The sequence below is a fragment of the Perca flavescens genome, chromosome 20 (assembly GCF_004354835.1).
Source record: "Perca flavescens isolate YP-PL-M2 chromosome 20, PFLA_1.0, whole genome shotgun sequence".
Taxonomy (NCBI): Eukaryota; Metazoa; Chordata; class Actinopteri; order Perciformes; family Percidae; genus Perca; species Perca flavescens.
The window spans coordinates 6,592,665-6,611,520 of record NC_041350.1 but is presented as its reverse complement, the minus strand read 5'-3'; the positions used below and the strand labels follow the sequence as shown (position 1 = coordinate 6,611,520).

Genomic DNA, 18,856 nt, shown 5'->3' with positions numbered 1-18,856 from the left:
ACCAAAGGCTAAATCCTGACCTCATGACAACATTCATACATAGTTTCATAGATAGACATATGCTATTTATGTCATTTTTGAAGTAACTAAATCATACATTTGGCTTAAGGAGACCAATGAAATTACCGGGACAAAGTTCACAACAGTACAGTGGTAAAAATGGATATTCTTTCACTGCTTTCTGAAAGCAAAAATGTAACTTGGGAAGAAGCACAACAGTGCAAGAGCTGGTTTGAGTGTCCTGCAATGGGGAGTGCTACACGGCTCCACCTCACTCAAGTTCAGGACAGGCCAGCAGAAACAATAAGTAAGTCAACTAACAAGTTGTCCATGGGAAGAAGAGCAGTAATCAGTAGACATCTCCTTTGCATTACAGACATGTTCCTAGGGCTTCACATTATCTTCATATGTAAGCATGTTTATACAAAAAGGGAGGGAAAAAAACCTAAATCTATTCATACAGTCTTTTAGTTTAAATAAAACCCTTCTCTCAAATGTGATTTATCATAAAAAAGACATATACTGAGTGTATATAGGTTGCTTTGCATACAAAAGACAATACTTTGAAGGTTTGTATTTAGTGATTAAATCATTAATAAAAAAAAAAAAGGGGGGAATAGCACCGTTTTTTTTCGGCATCTCTAACCTGAGAAACTTTTTGAGACAACAAAATGGCTGCCGCTTTTAAAACTACTTCCCTTTCCTGCTTGTCGACGGCAAGTGGCCCTGCATTTTGTCACCAAGTGTTATACGCAGGAGAGCAAACACAGTGGCTGTTTGTTACATGTGAGAAGCCTCAGTGGACTCCACCAAGGAGAAGAGGTTTGTCCATCGTGTTTACAATCCACCCATTCATTCATCCATCCATCCACCCTTCGGTTCAGAAATGAATCCATTTAGTGATCGCTGGCTGGTCGCCAGAGGACTTCAAAAACCAAGCCTCAGGCTGCTGGCCCTGGTGGGGGCAACAATCCAAAAATGAAATCACCCCCCTCCCCCAATCAACGAAAAAAGAATACAAAATTAAACAAAACAAAACTGAGGCTATTGGGTCTATTGGGGCTAATGGTGGCGGTTGATGGCACACATTCATGAGTCCCATCCTCTCTCTGGATGTCTGTGTGTGACTCTCAGACTTTCAGCCACTAGAGTGTATTTGTCGGGGGGGTCCTGAGGGTTATTCGTGGCGGGTGTCTGATTTTTGCCGCTTTTCAACATCTGCCTGTTCTAGGCACACCGGGCAGCAGGCGCCTTTTAGCTTGACAGGTCGATTGCACTCAGCTGGAGGGCAAGCCTCCACATAGCAGGTCACCTGGGTGTCCTGCAGGGGGAGGGGGTGGGGGTGCAAAGAAGGGGCAACAGGTCAGTTATCCTATTAGATTAGACTGGATGGAATGTTTGTGATCTGGCCAGCTGCAGAACAGATATCACAAAACAGGAAATACAAAAAAGCACAAAAACATGAATAGAGCAATTAGAAACTATTATATACAGCAAAACTAAAAACCACAAGACTGTATAACACATATAATGTTATGTTCAGAAAATCTGTCTAAATAAGAAATCCCTTCTCAGATGTACATAATGTGAATATAAAATGTGTGAATGAATGATTTCAATGTGTGGCCATGAGCTGGCCCTGTTGTGTGCTTTTGTTTGGCACAGCGCAGAAACTGAAAAGTTTTGCCTACAACAAGCCTCCAGTAAGGTGCATGACAACAGTGCTGAACAGAACAATGATGCACTTTGTTTTAGAGCACCAACATGATTTTTTTTCCAGACAGTCCTCCTCATTGTGCTTCTGCCTGCCAAATTTAATTAGAACAGAAAAATCCTCCAATTACAGTGAGGCGTAGAAGGTGGAAAGAGATAGTTTTGGGGGAAGCCAAGGGAAAAGAGAGAAACTGACAGGTGTGTTATCAGATGTGGTGAGCAAAATAAACTATGAGTTGAAAAGATGGCAACAAAAGGTGAAAGAAGACTGAAGAAGATCAGAGGCAGCCGGGTTTGGCATGGGGCCGCCATCACCTCTGCCAGCAGTTGGCATTGAAAAAGTGTCAAAGATAGAGAACGAAAGGCAGAGAAGTGGCCAGCACACACAAACACTGTGTGGAGACACTGGTGCCAGGAGGACAGTAATGCCAAGAGGTGCTGGATGAGGTAAAACACATGCAGGAGTGCCAGAGAGAAACTGGGCCATTGAAACTGGGCAGTCCTGGACACGCTATCTTCAATGAGAAACATGGAGATAGTAAAACATTACTTCATATTGATTAATATGTTGAACATACTCTGCATTCACATATGGTGCAGGAGTCCGCTTTCCACCGCTCTCCATCGGTGCGCTCACGTCCCTCACCATCAGTGCAGTCCGTCTTGCTCAGACGGGCCTCGAGTCTTTTAATCTGCAAAGATAAAAGGACACAAACATTTACTCCGACAAGCAGTTGTTTATGGTTACATCAACACTGCCACATGTCTCTCTCCTTCGCAACACAAATCTTTAGTCACATATACATGAGAATGTGCATACTTCATGAGTACAATATCAATTGTCAAGTGAAAGATATTGCCACATTGAACCATATTACAATATACAAAATTCCCATGTAAAACACACTCCCTATCATAAACACAACAGTCCAGCACCCTCTAAAACAGACTTTCACTGTAACTCTCTATTTATCAGCGGCTCTGCATTTAAAAGGCTGCAGCTGACCAGAAGACAGAATGCTGGGCCCCATCCTGAGGAATTAACTTTACCGCTAACATGTTAATGAAAAACGTGTGTATGTATGAGGCTTTGACTGTGTCAGTGTGTTCCACCACAGCAGCTTTTTTTTTAAATGGACAGTGCAGACATGTAGCATATGGAGAGACACTCACCTGCTTTCGTAAGCTTGTTATTGTCTTCTGCATGTCGGAGACAAAGTCCTGGAAGTCGTTGATTGAGGGTTCAGTGCTTTTCTTGGAAGTCACAGTAACATTTACAAGACTTTCTACAGCTTGCTCCGCTGGGCTGCTCAGACAAATGCACAAACATATAATTATAGTACAAAGTATATTATACAATTGTAATCTCTCTAAGACTAAATAAACCACATACACTGTGTGTCATTTTTAAACATCCTAAATTCTTGCTTAAATCTCCCATTTAAAAGCTTCAGATTCAGAGTAATACAAGTCACATACTGACACCACAGTGTCTTTTTAAATATTTGTCATTCTTAAGTCAAAGATGCATTCCTAATGGTAACAAGCTGTGTTACCTGTTCTCCTGGATGCTGTTGGCAGGTTTATTCTCTTTGTAGGTGTGCTCAGCTGATCGGCGTCCTCTAAAGTGATAGGACAGGGCGTTGAACTGACCCTTGGTTCTGCAGTCTGTTGGGGCCAAACAAAATACAATACACTGTGGTTCAGGCAAAAACAATCACTGACTGATGCTTTTTGTGATCAAGCTATATTTCCGTATTTAATACGATAAAATAGCAGCAATTAAGAACCTAATGACCACACGGAATAAGGGAAACTGGTGCAAGGCAATAAGGTTAATCTTTTTCTTTTACACACAAACCGAAATACAGCCATCCACCCACGCACATGTATAGACGAAACAGGAAACCATGGCTGCTGATGCCACTTTCTTTCTGCTTCAAAGTGCTGATCTAAGACTCTGAGGGGTATTATATTACCATGGCTCACTCTCAGGCTGCCATCACTGTACCTAGATCAAAGACAATAAAACACACACGCACACACACACACACACACACACACGGGAGGAAGGACAGATGAATGGGATCAGACCCTGTAGTTAGGAGGGCTTCACCTTTATCTGTAAAAGTTTAAAGCTGGCTGCTACTCAGCCTCAGCGTGCCTTTGATTTACCAGACAAGAGTCTGTAAAAGACAAAGACTATCTAAACACAACAAGACTTCCTATCTCATGCTGATAGACACACATGAGCACACAGATGCACGTTCAAACCCTGCCGAGCCCCCCCCACACACACACACACACAGCGGTGTCCACTCTAAATGGAGCCAAACACAACTGTGAATCTGGCTACAGCCTTGCTGACAGACAGACAGAAGCAAGTGCTCCCTCCCTCTTCTTTCTAGCAGGATATTCTCTGTTTATTAGCTTAGCTCTTCCCTTGTTCATTTTGTCAAGGAAGGATGAACGTTTGTGTAAGAATCTGGGATAATAATATATTTTTTTATCCCTGTACATGAATTGATGAAGCTGCCTCATTTCAGTTTAATCTTTTGAAAGTTGAGACCTAGACTTACACCACAGCTAACACACGATGGTTAATGCTTTATATCACAGTGTACTGAAATTAAGCGTCTACATCAAGCAAGAATTAATTTATCCAAAATGCAGCACAAAACCATTCTGAATTAACACAAAAGGTCAAACAGCCTCCAGATGTACACAGCTGAAATAATTTATTCATTATATATTTAGAGTGGCTTAACTCCCTCAGATTGTTAAATGAATGTTTGAATTTGGTGCTACATTTATGTGTCCCATGTCAAGTCTTCATTGTATGGAATTGTATTGACTCTAGCAAAGTTGGTGCCTTAAGCCGATACATAGTATATAAAATCATAGCTGTTTGTGGGTAGACTCTGGAGTGCGTACACAGCCATGTGATCTGTTTGCTCTTTTTCACTCAACACTTCTTGCATGACTTCATTAGTGATTAAATGGTAAAAGGTACAGTTGGGAGGCAGTGGCTGTACTGTATGTTTTACAGGAGGCGGTAAATGGCCACATTATGTTGTTCCTGCGAGCCCTTTATAAAAGCTCAGGAGATAGGAATGACTAATTATTTAGTACTCATTCAACACAATTCATCATTACGATTGTGCAATGTTACTTTAATTCCTTAGATTACCTATTCTAATCTAAGCCATTTGCTCATTTTACAACTGATCACATCTCCAAATAAATGATACAAGGCAAACAATCAGTATAAACCCTAATGCTGGTTTATTATAACAGCAAGGGGTGCCTCTTCATTCATCTCCTTTTCGCTTTGTCAGCTGCACCCCCGAATGGAATGTTTAAATATCCAGGACTTAACTCCAAATACAATCTCATCTTATTAACAGGAGCAGTCTGTGAAAAGTACAACATAGGTTATGTCACAGGTGTTCAGAAAGGGGAGCTGCCTTTTCACTAAAGTGGTGATCCAGCAGAGTAGCAATGGCATGGCATCAATCAAAACATAAAGTGTGCACCCATGTGGAATCCAAGGGTTGTGCAGTGTTGGAATTTGACCAGAAATCAGGATCCTTGTCCACGATGGAGCTACCGAGGACAATAGGGGAGGGTGGTCTGACTGAGATGGACCAGGTGGGTTAGGGGATTTGAAGGACCTTCTGACTGGGGATGCCGGGATCTGGTTGTGTATGGGCTGGATGTAGATGCAGCTTGAGTAGCAGACACAGGAAAAGTAGACACAGGGGCTGCAGTACACACAGCTCTCCTTTTTATTAAAGCAGAGAAAATGTTCCTTGTGCAGGTTGTTTAGAGATGTCTTAGCGGGCTCCCTCGGCCAGAGTCGCTAGAATTTTCCATGTCCAAACTCAGTCCAGGCTCCGCTGACCTAACAGACCTCTTTCAAAACTCCCTCCTTCTGGGTTTTTTAATTTTTTGAATCAGCCCTTGGAAGGTTTCAGTCAGCAGGTTTCAATCTCAACGCAGCAGACAAGTCATCTGTTTCCCCTTTGTTTGCTCGGACAGGATGGAGGTAGCCAGAATATGAGATATCTATTTAATTAATTTTTGAATTATGGGATATCTTATACATATTTCATGTCTTCCTCCACATTTCACACAGTCAGCCCACATTAACACTAGTGACATCTATTTGACATGAGCCATACAGACAGGAGTGATGTCAAGTAAATTGCAGTCAAAGAATAACTTTCTTCCTTTCAAAGGGGGTGTTCTAAATCACAGCATATAACAGGTGATTATTGTGAAGCCAGGAAGATGTTATCAAAAGAAAACAAAGGATGTTGAATAGCGTTCATTTTACAACAGCCTAGACACTGGACCAATGTAAGCAAGTGACTGAAACGTCTCCGTTAAACTATGTGTTCTTCCATCATGAAAAAAGGCACTAGCTTTTAAAGATAAGTCAAGATGATGAAAGATGTGAGAGGTAATGGTTTTGTACGCAACTGTGTTCTCAGAGTAAATCACACTCGATATGGAAATTTCAGCCCACAGATCTTTTTGTCCATCCATCCATCCATCCATCTTCGTCCGCTTATCCGGTGTCGGGTCGCGGGGGGAGCAGCTCCAGCAGGGGACCCCAAACTTCCCTTTCCCGAGCAACATTAACCAGCTCCGACTGGGGATCCCGGCGTTCCCAGGCCCGGTTGGAGATATAATCCCTCCACCTAGTCCTGGGTCTTCCCGAGGCCTCCTCCCAGCTGGGCGTGCCTGGAACACCTCCCTAGGGGGCGCCCAGGGGCATCCTTACCAGATGCCCGAACCACCTCAACTGGCTCCTTCGGCGCAAAGGAGCAGCGGCTCTACTCCGAGCTCCTCATGGATGACTGAGCTTCTCACCCTATCTCTAAGGGAGACGCCAGCCACCCTCCTGAGGAAACCCATTTCGGCCGCTTGTACCCTGGATCTCGTTCTTTCGGTCATGACCCAGCCTTCATGACCATAGGTGAGGGTAGGAACGAAAAACTGACCGGTAGATCGAGAGCTTTGCCTTCTGGCTAAGCTCTCTTTTAAATCTAACGTGCGATAGATTGAATGCAATACCGCCCCGCGCTGCGCCGATTCTCCGACCAATCACCCGCTCCATTGTCCCCTCACTCGCGAACAAAACCCCAAGGTACTTGAACTCCTTCACTTGGGGTAAGGACTCATTCCCTACCTGGAGAAGGCATTCCATTGGTTTCCTGCCATCTTTTTGTAACACCTGTAATTAATTTTTGCAGCTAATTTGTGTAATAATGTAATGTGCCATGAAAGAATCTTTGAAACTGAAACTTTATATACCATCACAAATTTACACTGGCTTTGGTTTGTACGCCTCTACAATCTATTGTAATTCAATACAGCAGCCTTGCGATAAATAAATCCGTCAAGCTTGTCATGCCCATTTTTTTGTGGACTGTCTCAAACACAAGCTGACTCATGATCATGTTTGAGGCTGTAGTTAGCGGTGTAATACCATAACAAAGTCTAAAATTGCTCTCACCTTCACAGCAGTCCTGCCACATGCGAAGGTCAATCTGAGGGATGTCGTCACAGCTGCTGTAGCCGTGGGGTAGCTTGGCCACTTTGAAGACATCCTGCTGGACGCGTGTGATGTTGTCCCCGTTGTCACACAGCACCCGTGCCAGAGAGGCTTGCTTCAATTGTGTCAGCTGGGCAGGAGAAAACACGCCTGGGTTTTCATACCAGAACCTGAACAAGACAGGTGAAAGGGAAGTGGGACGTTTTTACCTCTCACACTTTCACATGATGGACAAAAACCTGGTAATGATGTTGTATGGCTTTTATTTTACAGGATTTATAAAAGAAATACTGTCAGAGAGGTTTTATACCCTTAGGCCAGGGTTATCAAACATACGGCCCGTGGGCAAGCTCACTGGATGACTTTGCAGTCATCCAAGTGTGAAAATTGCAGAGAAGTAATTCATTTCAATTCCAAATTTATCACTCTAATCTCAGAGAATATCAGAGTTCAAAGTTTTTTCTCGGAATATTACCCCTATCTCCCGGGTCCGTAACATTATTTTTTTTCCTACAATGGCCTTAGAACACTGTCGTAGCAGAAGCAACTTGCTGACAAGAAACTCAGAAACAGATAAAGTTTCTGATCTTTCTGGAGTGGTTTACTGCTCTGGCCCACTTGAGATCAAATTAGGGGTACGTGGCCCATGAACTAAAATGAGTTTGGCACCCCTGCCTTAGGCACTGATGGACTGGCCGCTGACTGACAGTTGGGTGTAACATCTGTTAGCCCCCATGAATGGATTATTGATAAAATAATACTTAGCATTAACAATTTAGAGACTAACCACCAATGTAGGCCATTTATCTTGCACAAGGACTTAGTGAAGAAACAAAACCTACAGAAATTATACATTTTGGTTGTGAACTTTTTAAACTCTGTATTGTACAATTAAAATCATTATTATACCAGTGTTATATAGTATACTATTATATGAAATTATGTGAATATACTAACATTATAAAATTCATATATTAATATAATACTAACAATATACTATTATATTAACGTTATAGTGCATCTGCAGTGGACAGATGTAGATTGAGCAAACATTTGCTCCTTCAAGCCATCCTCCTCCTAAGAGCAACACATTCCCCTTATTGTATTATATATCTATTTTACTAAGTTATTGTTTTGAATATTGTGCAGTGAGCTTATTTACAGAAAGTCGAGCAGAGTCAAAAAGTCAATAAAGCTCAATAAAATGTAACCGTAATATTAATTCATACTATTGATTGATCTTCTAACAAAATATAACCAAAACGTTTTAGTCATTATCAGCCTGATCACATTGCCTATGAGTATCATTTCTTTTCTTTGAGGTCTGTGAATGGTGAGATGTGTTGTGACCTTACTGTACCTGTCTCCATCTTGCAGGCGTTTGAACTGAGTTGTCAGCAGACACATGAGGGTGGGCCCCAATCTACTGCCAGGGACCAGGTCTTCAGCCATCAGTGCAGGAAACAGATCGATGTTCAGAGGAGTGCCATACAGCCTGCCGCACAGGAACAATAGTCAGAGACACTAAACTATGTAAATATATTACAATCCAGTAGGGCTGCAACTATTACATTAATTGTTGATTATTTTCTCCATTAATCAATTAGTTGTTTGGTCTATAAAATGTCAGAAAATGTCAATCAATGTTTTACAAAGCCCAAGATGACATCCTCCAATGTCTTGTTTTATCCATAACTAAAATATATTAAGTTTATTGTAATAGAGTGATGAAACTAGAAAATATTCACATTCATGAGAATTGTTACTTTTTTTCATAAAACATTACTCAAACCATTTCATCGATTAAAATAATAATCAAATCAAAATAGTTGGCAATTAATTTAATAGTTGACAACTAATTGATTAATCGTTGCAGCTCTACAATCCAGACTTATTATGCAGCACAACCTTCCCTAAAATGAATATCAGTCAAACTAGACCATAATTACCTCTGCAGTTTGTCTCTGACAGTTGGATTCTTAATTTCATTCCTCAAGTCATCAAACGTCTGAGCCGAGGTCAGGTTACAAAAGGTCCTGTAATCACTGTACGGTGGTATACCATGATCCCTTCCTCTCTGTATATTCATGGCAGCCAGGTCCAGAGCCACAGCGTGGACCATGGAGAACAACCTCTCCGTCAGCTCTGTATTCAGCATCTGTGTGGTAACCCGCATTTTACCAGCGACGCCAAAGAGCCCACGAAGGAGTGGGTCAATTCCGCCCTCATTCACGATGCGGAACGGAGAGAAGAAGGCCCGGTGCAAGGAGATGTGTCCCTGGGGGATAGGCTGGAAGTCCTCGTCTAACCTGTAGAGTATTGGGTTGATGAGGGTGTGCCCGAAGCGGAAGGCAGCAGTGGCGAAAGCATTGAGGATGCCGGTGTTAATATTTGGGTTGTAACCAGTGTATGGACCCATCAACTTCATGCCTGCCTCACCCAGGATCTAGGAGATGGGAGAGGGAATTTAAACGTCTTTCTACTTATCATCTTTTTTAGTCCTTAATGTTTATTTGTATAGTGACAAGTATGTGCCACATGCCACATAATCTATAACCTAAGGTAATTTGCAATGCCTGTCCCTAGATGGGCCTTTAAAATACATAAAACTCAACAACAAATACATAAAAGACACTAATTCAACAATAAATACATACATTAAAATGCAAAACTTAGAACGCAACAAAAAATACAGACGAAACAATAGACAATAAAGCACCATAAAACAGGAAGCACCAGATCATTCATGACTGCTCCCTCTTCATGTCGAAGTTTAAAATGATCCCAGTCAGCATCTAGTTTGAGTTCACTAGGTAAGGAATTCTGTTTCTCCGAATAAGGATTTATGTTAGGGCACCTTATCATTGCTACTATAGTATCAGTATAAATGATGGTAAGTTTTAACCGTTGAAATAATTAGAAAAACAGAGGTTAAAAAAAGAACGGAAAAAATGAGAAACATTAAAAAAGATGACAGCTGTTACCTTCGGCAACCAGTGACTGTAGGTGATGTGCTGCATCTGGGCCCCCACTATCTTCCTGGCCTCGTGGTAGATGGTGTCCCCGTCCCAGTGGGGGTTAAGTCTAAGTAGCTCTGTAGCTATGCGGTTGTGTTCCCTGAACCACACCGTGTGCATAGAGGTCAGACCAAGCTGCTCATTGGCACGGTGATCTCCAGCTAAGAAACATGGAATTGGACTCTCATTTTCATCCCTCATACACTCAGTGGGTGGGCCACTAGCAAATGGCAGAAGTGGCTTCCCTGTTCGCTGGATGATACCTTGCCGGAGCAGGCCCCTTTGGCTGGCCAAATCACGAATTTCCTCAGATTCATGGCGTGAGCTGCCGTAGACATTTGACGCATCGATGTAAGAGGTCAGCTGGTTGATTTGCTCTCTTGGGTATACGCTGTTCATGAGAAGAGAAGTCATCCCGCTGCCACATACAGGGCTGGATCGGACAAAGAACATGCAGCGGGTGCCACTTCGCAGCTGCCGTGGGTCATTGGGTGGGAACTGGATTGGGAAGCATGGCGGGTCATTGGTGCAGACCTGAGTACACAGCTGGCCGTCGGAGAACCGTGACTGGCTGAGGGCCATCACTGTCGAGTCCAAGTCGTGGTCCAGGAACTGACCCCACTGCATCAGCATGTGAGTGTAGCGATCATCTGGAGTGATAGTCTCTGTTCCAATCATGGTGGTGGAAACCAACCTCGGCAGAGGTAGCCTGTATCCATTATGCAGCTGCTCAGTAGCACCCCTTGGCAGGTTAAAGCCATTATCATACACTGACTTCAGGAGTCGTTCGAAGGCAGTGAGTGAGGCGCCCCACATAGGATGCTGCAGATTGTTGCACGTCCCATCGTGGCTGCGGTACTTCTGGTGGAAACAAATGTCAGAGCAGTTGTTGAAGCGACGGTGGGCTGTGCAGCCTGACAGGTTGGCAATCACATCCAGAAAGTGAGGGGACACCAGGTCGTTGTAGCGGAACGCTGTGGGAAAGCAACATAAATTCAACATATGCAGAGGCTGGATAAATGTTAAAAAGGCTTAAGATTTCTGATAATAAATTCATATAAAAGTTGCAAATACCTGAAGTAAAGTACAACATCATCCAAACCATCAATTAGGGTATACAGTAACCTAGTGTCTGTTAATATGATTTACATACAATTCAAATATTTTTATAGGAGACAGAGCAGAGAGCAGGAAGGACCTCCTGTCCCGAGGGCAGAAGTTGCAGTATTTCCCTAACCTGCCCTGGCTTGCTTTGCTATGTGAGAGCTCCACTGTGCAGCATCAATGTGCATGTGTGTTATGGTTATGCAAGAGAACACGTGTTAAGTGTGAGCAACCAACCTCAATAAGGGTTAGGTGAGACTTCCTATCTAAATGGCAAAACCTGCTACCAGCTTCTACCCCCCAATTCTCTCACTTTACACACATTATTGGTGTTGTGTGTGGTTCTGTATGTAAATGTGTGTGTGTATGAAGACAGATAATTTGGCAAACCATGGTGTTGCCCTCTCAAATAAAATCGAGATACAATAAAAACAGTCTGTCAGAAAACTCTCTGTTAGCTTGGTTTGGGGCCAGTGCAACAATGAACACTTGGTTGTTTGCATAAGTAATTCTCTCTCTCTCTGTCTCTCTCTCTCTCTCGCTCTCTCTCTCTCTCTGATCATTTTTCACAGTGCTCTATTTGTATTTCATCTTCCACCAACACTGCCACCTGAATCTTTCCCTCTTGACAGCCTGCAACTCTTTTTTTTTTTTTTTTTTTTTTACATACCATTACTAATTTTTCTTTATAAATCTAATCTAATTCTTGTTCTTTAATTCAGGTGACATTTTCCAAAGCACCACACATGAGACACCATTTCCCAAAACACAGTCTCTGGACACAACCAGCAAATTTGACTGTTGTACTTTTAAATTGAACCCTCCATTACAATGAGTACTTTAAGTACAGTATATGAATGCAAACATATACAGATGTTTATGCATATAAACTTACAACTCATCCCATGCTCTCCCAATCTCCCAACATGCATGCATAATTGAGACAATACGTACACCAACTCACACACCATCTTAAAAAATGTGTACTGTGCTCGGCAGTGACTGTAGGTTAAGTGTTGTGTGGTGTGACATAGGGCTAATAAAACTGTTTTCAGGCTCCTCGTCAACTGCTCCATGATTAGGTCTCTACGCCTCGGGTCATGCTTAAGCGAAAATGGCATTCAGATGGAGGGCCTATACACAGCCAAATGTTGCTCACAATGACATGGTAATTCACAGAGTGGTTGAGAATTGAATTAATGGTTGCATGAGACTTTGCTTAGGAAACTGGAATCCACAGTGAGACTTTAGCAGAATGTTGTATTTTCCATCCATCCATCTGCTCATCCTCGAGGGTTGCAGAAAATTGACATTTGTCAAAACTAATATTACTAAGATAAACAATAAATATGCACAGTATGTATGCATATATATATATATATCTGTATTAGGATAATGTGTAACAGTGTGTGTGTCCATTGATTGGTACATAGTCCAGTGCAACCCAGAGATTTAATTGAATTACACGCCTTGTATTGGCCATCGACTGTAGCTTTCCTCGATTACTGCCTTTTTAAATCTTACCTAACAAGAGCGGTACAGATGTAAACACTGTTTAAACTTTTGAAAGTGGAAACCTATATATAAAAACATCTCTGAAGTTTCTTCCAACAAAGTATAGTGCGAGTGCGGATCGGCATTATGACCGCAGAGATTTAAATATGTTGGACTTCAAAAGGCTGCTGACCTATTTATCATATCTGCAGTGCTTCTATCGGCGAGCAACCAAAATAGATTAGCAACAGACTAAGGGACGAATTCACAAAGAATGGATTGCGGCAGATAGCACCATGGATTACGTGTCACTTGCAACCGCTATCTGCCCCGTCTCAAGGTCTGATTCACAAAAGATATTGTGCTAATGATATTACAGCGCAAACATGCCAATAAAGTTTTGCAGCTGAGTGTAATTTGCCTTTATTGTGTCTGTTTGCAATTATCCATGTGGCAAAGTATAAATGTTGCTTTTGCCAAGAACAGAGTCAGCAGACGAATGGCAGAGAGAAAAAGGAATGTTCAGACTGCGAGCGACAGGTCCTGACTGACGAGGTGCAGAGGCATTCCTCAAAACTTCAGGCAAGGAATTTAAACTTGACAGAAAGAAATGAACGTCGGTCAGTGCAGTTTGAGGTGCATTTCAACCTTTGCGGGTGGTTTGAGAATTACGAGGTTTCTTTCTGTCTCATTTGTGCACATTTTTGCGCCCGCAAAAGCAGCCTTTCTTGAATTTGCCCCTGAATGTGCTTCTGAACGTAAGCCTGGATCAGCATCTTACATCGGGATATATGAAGGATGATGCACTCACTTACTGACGTACTGAAGTGACTTTGAACTGCAATGCAACTAGGTCAGAAAAAAAAGTGTATGATCTACAAAGTCAGTGACTACAAATCTTTGAACTGAATGGACAGATTCCAATCAGCAAAGTGATTTGTGATTTCCACTTCTATTGTCAGGAGCAACTTGAGTCTACAGAAAACAAGATGAAAACCATTTTGTCTTGATGATGTCAGACTCATTCAAATGCAAACCTATTAATCATTTCCTCCAAGCATTAAGCTGTTATGGTGGTTAATTCCCATGCTACATGTATGAATGCAGCATAATCAACAGAAATCGTGTGCCAAAGGCTCCACCCAGCAACACCAGTAAACCAGAGAGCAGACTCTCATGGGCCCTCCGAAGTTGTTCACACCCTGACAGAAAGCAGCTGTACTTGGCTTTCTCCAGCTACAGAGCGCTCACACACAAGTTGCCTGTAAGGACATGAAACTCTCCTTCATTGTGATGCAATATCAATATTACTATACAGTAAGTGATGTAATAAAGAAAGCAAGTTAAAGAAACTATTTTTGAATTTTAGAAGGTCAGTGCTATACAACAGCTCAATGTTTGTGGTTGCCAATGTTTGGTTTGTGTAGAAAAATAACCTCATCGGTGTCACGCACTAAGTCAAAGTGGGATTTTAATTATCACGAGCGTCCACAATCTAAAAAAAACTTAATATAGAGTTTGACAATTTCAAAGAATTATGTAAATAAAGACGTCAAAGTTAGAGCTATCAAGTTGGTAGACAACATTTACGGTAAAATAAGCACATAATGATGGAAAGTAACTAAAGGAACGACTGGTTTGGCCCCTTTTAGTAGCAGTACAGAATATTCGGTTATAAGACTCACCGGTGCCGTTGGTGTCAACCATGAGACCCTGGTTGACATGGTTCTGGATGAGCAGAAGAGTCTGCTCGAAGATCTCCCCGGCACGCGCCTGCTCCACTGTGTAGGGGTCACGTGGATACCGGAAAAGAGCTAGCAACTCTCCTGGGGTACGAGGCTGACTGGAGGGATGAGGGATAGAGAGATGGTGTAAGGGAGTGGGGAGAGAACAAAAGTGGGACGAAGGAGAAGATACAATGGATATGATGTTATGTGACTTTGTCATTTCACTCATGAGAGATTAATTTGTGTGCATGACTGTGTGTTATGCCTGCTTTTGCTCCCTATTGAAGTCTACTGGACTACTTTACCATCACCTTAAAATACTTTTTTAAACACATATTCATTTGGACTTCACTGGTAAACCATTAAGACACGTGCCAGATCCACACATGTTCAACCCAGACCAAGATGAAAACCAAAAAACATAAATTGTCTCATTTGGCAAGCACATTTGGATTATGACATAATGCATGTATAAGCCAAGTTACTATTGAAACATGAACACTTTATTTGAAATTTTAATGGGTTGAAAACATTTTTGGCAAAAATCTGTTGAGTTACGTAGCTTTTTATTGGAATTTCGTTACAGCAGCAATACACTCCAAATGCATATGGTCTACAGTGAACATAGAAGATACAGTACATGTAGAATATACAAGATATTAAATATATAATGATTTTAATTATTTATCATATTATAGTGCAACACATTTATCATCCAAATTCTTTCTGTGGTAAAATAAATTTTTTACACCATTTTCAACATTGTTGTGACCGGGAGAGCTGTTGTCAAGACTCATCAATGCGCTGAAATTGTTTTCATGCTGGTGTCACAGATGCAATTTGTTTCTAGAATGAACAGCTGCTGCCATCAACATACAACACTCAAGGTCTAACTGTCTGACACTGACCCCTATTTTCCACCGGGCGCGTCTGCGCTGCGTTCCGGATGCGACCCCCGCGAGCAATTGCGGCCATTCAAGTCAATGCTTGATTTTTATTTTAACCAACAGCGTCACGGCGCGTCCCAGAACAATAAAAGCTCTGCTTCTGAGACGCTCCTGGTGTGGTATTGCACGTGGCGGAGGACGGAACAAAACCGCGGCGCAGCTGGAATGCCGCAAGCGCCTGGTGGAAAATCCGGGTGAGTAGCAAAACAGCCTATGTGCTTTGTGATCAGAGTAACGTTACACTAGCTTTTCTCATGATACACTCTCATTCTCCAATGTCATTCTGGTTTCTCGTTATTTCCAAACCATGTTTTAAGACCCTGGTGCCATCAGCCAAGGAGGAGGCTGCCTCTTAATCTGTGATTGTCATTAAAGAGAGCTGGAAATCCCCTCATCTCAGTTCAGGTTACCTCTATGTGTTCATGTATGTATTTCTCTTCTTCATGTGTTTCTATGAGTTTGTGCACTGTATTTGTGCATGCATGTGTGGGTAGAGTGCATGTGTGTGCATGCCAAGGAAAACACAGCTGCTAACCACATCATTCAACAGGACGGAAACACTTATAAGCTGTATTGAAACCACCTACATCTCTAACAGTGACAGAGTGCAACAAAAACTCCACCGGATAAACAAAGACTTCAAGACCAAATCATTTCCTTTATCATCCCGGATATGATTACGTCGATGCACCGATGAAAAAAACATTGATAAAGATATAATGAAAAGCTGTTAAGTAGCAATCACAAATATTGACTGCAGCTGTCAGACTAAATGGCTGTCAGTACTGCGCCCTGAGGCACCATTTCTATTTGGAGCACTCTGATCTGCAACTTTAAAAACTGCATTCGTGCACTGAAACGGGAAAGAGCAGCAGTGTTAGCAGCCCTTCTGAATGGCCATACTCTTTCCCTGAAGGCTCTGACTCAGACTTAGAACATGCAAGTCATGTGCCAAGATGATGTGAGACAAGCCATTTGTATTCTAACTTTGGCCCCATGAGCTTGTAGCTCTGGACTGAGTGTACAGAGCAAAATAGTTCAATTGTAAAAGAACTAATGACATTAAATTGTTGCAGATTAGGCTCTCATTTGCTTGCAAGAAATTTACATTTCTAAAGTGCAATATAGCAAAAATAAATAAAAATAAATAAAATGTGCTCAAAATGAGCGCTCATTTTAATTTAAAAAGTATATTATTTGGAACTGCATGAAGTTGTAGACTTAGCGGCTATTAAAAGTAAGCCTAATCAAACGCACTGGTTGTACACAACCTTTTCTCCATAACAGATGTAGAGTAAGAGAGAACATATATTGAAATCAGAACCACATGATAGTGTGAATGCTAGCCTCTCCATATATGTGGTCAAACCCCCAAATTCTGTTCTCAGCTGATTATGATATGTTACGAATATGGGGGAATGAGAGTGTGAAATGTACAGTAAATATTAAGCACAATCTTAATTTGCACTGCAATTTTAGTATAAGATTACATATGTTCGCCATAATAAGTGAAGCCTTTATTTTACACTATTCCTTACTGTGAATACATAATGAACAGCATTGCTTATTGATCCAATCATTTTAGGAACTTACATAAGTGTAAAGACCTACAATAAGAGACAATGTGTGTGTTTATTGTGTGAGTTTGCTCTTACCCATCAAAGAGACGTCTCCTTGTTGACTCAATAGCACTGTCCACATTACGTATGGCTAGCTCTATGGACGTGCTCACAAAGGTGTCCCCCTCTCTGCTGACTGCAGGAACTGTTGTCACAAAGAGACAGACACACAGGCTGATTAGAACCAAGTTGAACTAAGTTAAAAGATCTAATCAAAAAATGTTTGGACCTGCAACTTTACTGGGGCATATGCGAGGTTGCTCAACATAAATAACAAAAAAAGCGGAAAATGTATTTTCTACTTCCTCACTTAGTGTTTTGGTCATTTAAATGTTAACAACAACAAAAAAAAAAAAAAAAAAAAAAAAAAATATATATATATATATATATATATATATATATATATATATATATATATATATATATATATATATATATATATATATACACACACACACACACACACACACACATACATATACACACACACACACACAAACATACATGAGGCTAACAGGGGCCAAAACACATTTAGGGGATAAAAACAAAGGTTGGAAAACAGAGCTCAGGGTCCTGTAAGTGACTGAACCTTTTAAGGTGCTGCACTTCAGCTTCCCTCCTCAAGTTGGAATGAACACACTTCTGGCACAATTCTTCATCTTAGTGTGCCATTGAACACAGTGAGATTGTGACGTGAGGACAACAACAACTGAGCACATTTATACAGTTTATGGTTCACAGGCAGAGTGCTGGTAACCTGACTCTGCCAGATGGATTGCTTCGCATTTGCTCGGCATATCCATCTGGGAACTTTCCGTTGGAGAACTTTTGGGAAGGGGTGAAAATACTGGTTAGCTGATTGGATAAACCATCTGTCTATCACCACCTACAGTATGTTGGTGATAGACAGGCCAAATCAACCAATCAGATCAAACTCTTGCCAAAACCAGTCAGGAGAAGAGCAAAAACATATTTTCCTCCGAGAAAAGCCTTGAGTTCCGTTATTTGCTCCTCTTTCAATGAAGGAATACTTTGTAATTTGGATCAAACTTGCGCGATAGCTACGCTCATCTCATCTGTGGAAGCTGCCATGTTGTTTAGGCTGAACGGTCGCTTCTCGTTGCGTCACAACTAAACCTGCCTCAAAACCAACGCTGATTGGTCGGTCGTTTGACGAACGGCTCCAAATTTTCTCTATCTCAAGATGCCAGACTGATTGGAGAGTGGAAAACTGGAGCTCGCGAGATCAGGATGGTCTCATGAGGCTAGAGTGCTGTGGTCCTTCCTGAGAAATCTCAGAAGGAAACACCAACACACACTGGGAAGAGCTGACTTGTCTCACAGCTTACAACTTATTTTCCAACTTTCCTGCTTCACTTTCTCTTCTTTGTGACTGGTAAATATTTAAAATCAGAAATTTAAGATTTATTTGATCAAAAACAAGCCCTGAAATTCTGGAAACATATTAAAACAAGTGACCCACTCCATCCTTTTCCTACAAAGTCCTCTGCTGCTAGGAGTCACACCAACAAAGGAGTACCCTCTGCCTCCTTGTCCTGAGGCTGGGCGAACAGTCATTACACCACGACCACCTTAGCTTCAGGACACATACACTCAAAAAACTAAACCCAACCAAATTATGATGAATTAAAAAGAAAAATACATAGATTAT

The 18,856-nt window shown here is 41.6% G+C and overlaps 1 protein-coding gene across 2 annotated transcripts in view; it reads right to left on the bottom strand.

The window, feature by feature from the left end:
* Positions 1 to 615: 615 nt before the first annotated feature.
* Positions 616 to 18,856, bottom strand: part of pxdn (peroxidasin) — a 55,979-nt gene continuing 37,738 nt past the window's right edge. For both annotated transcript variants that reach the window (XM_028565350.1, XM_028565351.1), the window contains 10 exons: positions 17,221 to 17,329; positions 14,577 to 14,734; positions 10,261 to 11,267; positions 9,226 to 9,722; positions 8,637 to 8,771; positions 7,238 to 7,446; positions 3,270 to 3,381; positions 2,887 to 3,019; positions 2,292 to 2,405; positions 616 to 1,321 (listed from right to left, as the gene is read on the bottom strand). In XM_028565350.1, coding sequence (XP_028421151.1) covers positions 1,178 to 1,321; positions 2,292 to 2,405; positions 2,887 to 3,019; positions 3,270 to 3,381; positions 7,238 to 7,446; positions 8,637 to 8,771; positions 9,226 to 9,722; positions 10,261 to 11,267; positions 14,577 to 14,734; positions 17,221 to 17,329 — 2,618 coding nt within the window. In that variant the 3' untranslated portion in view covers positions 616 to 1,177. The remainder of the gene's footprint in view (positions 1,322 to 2,291; positions 2,406 to 2,886; positions 3,020 to 3,269; positions 3,382 to 7,237; positions 7,447 to 8,636; positions 8,772 to 9,225; positions 9,723 to 10,260; positions 11,268 to 14,576; positions 14,735 to 17,220; positions 17,330 to 18,856) is intronic.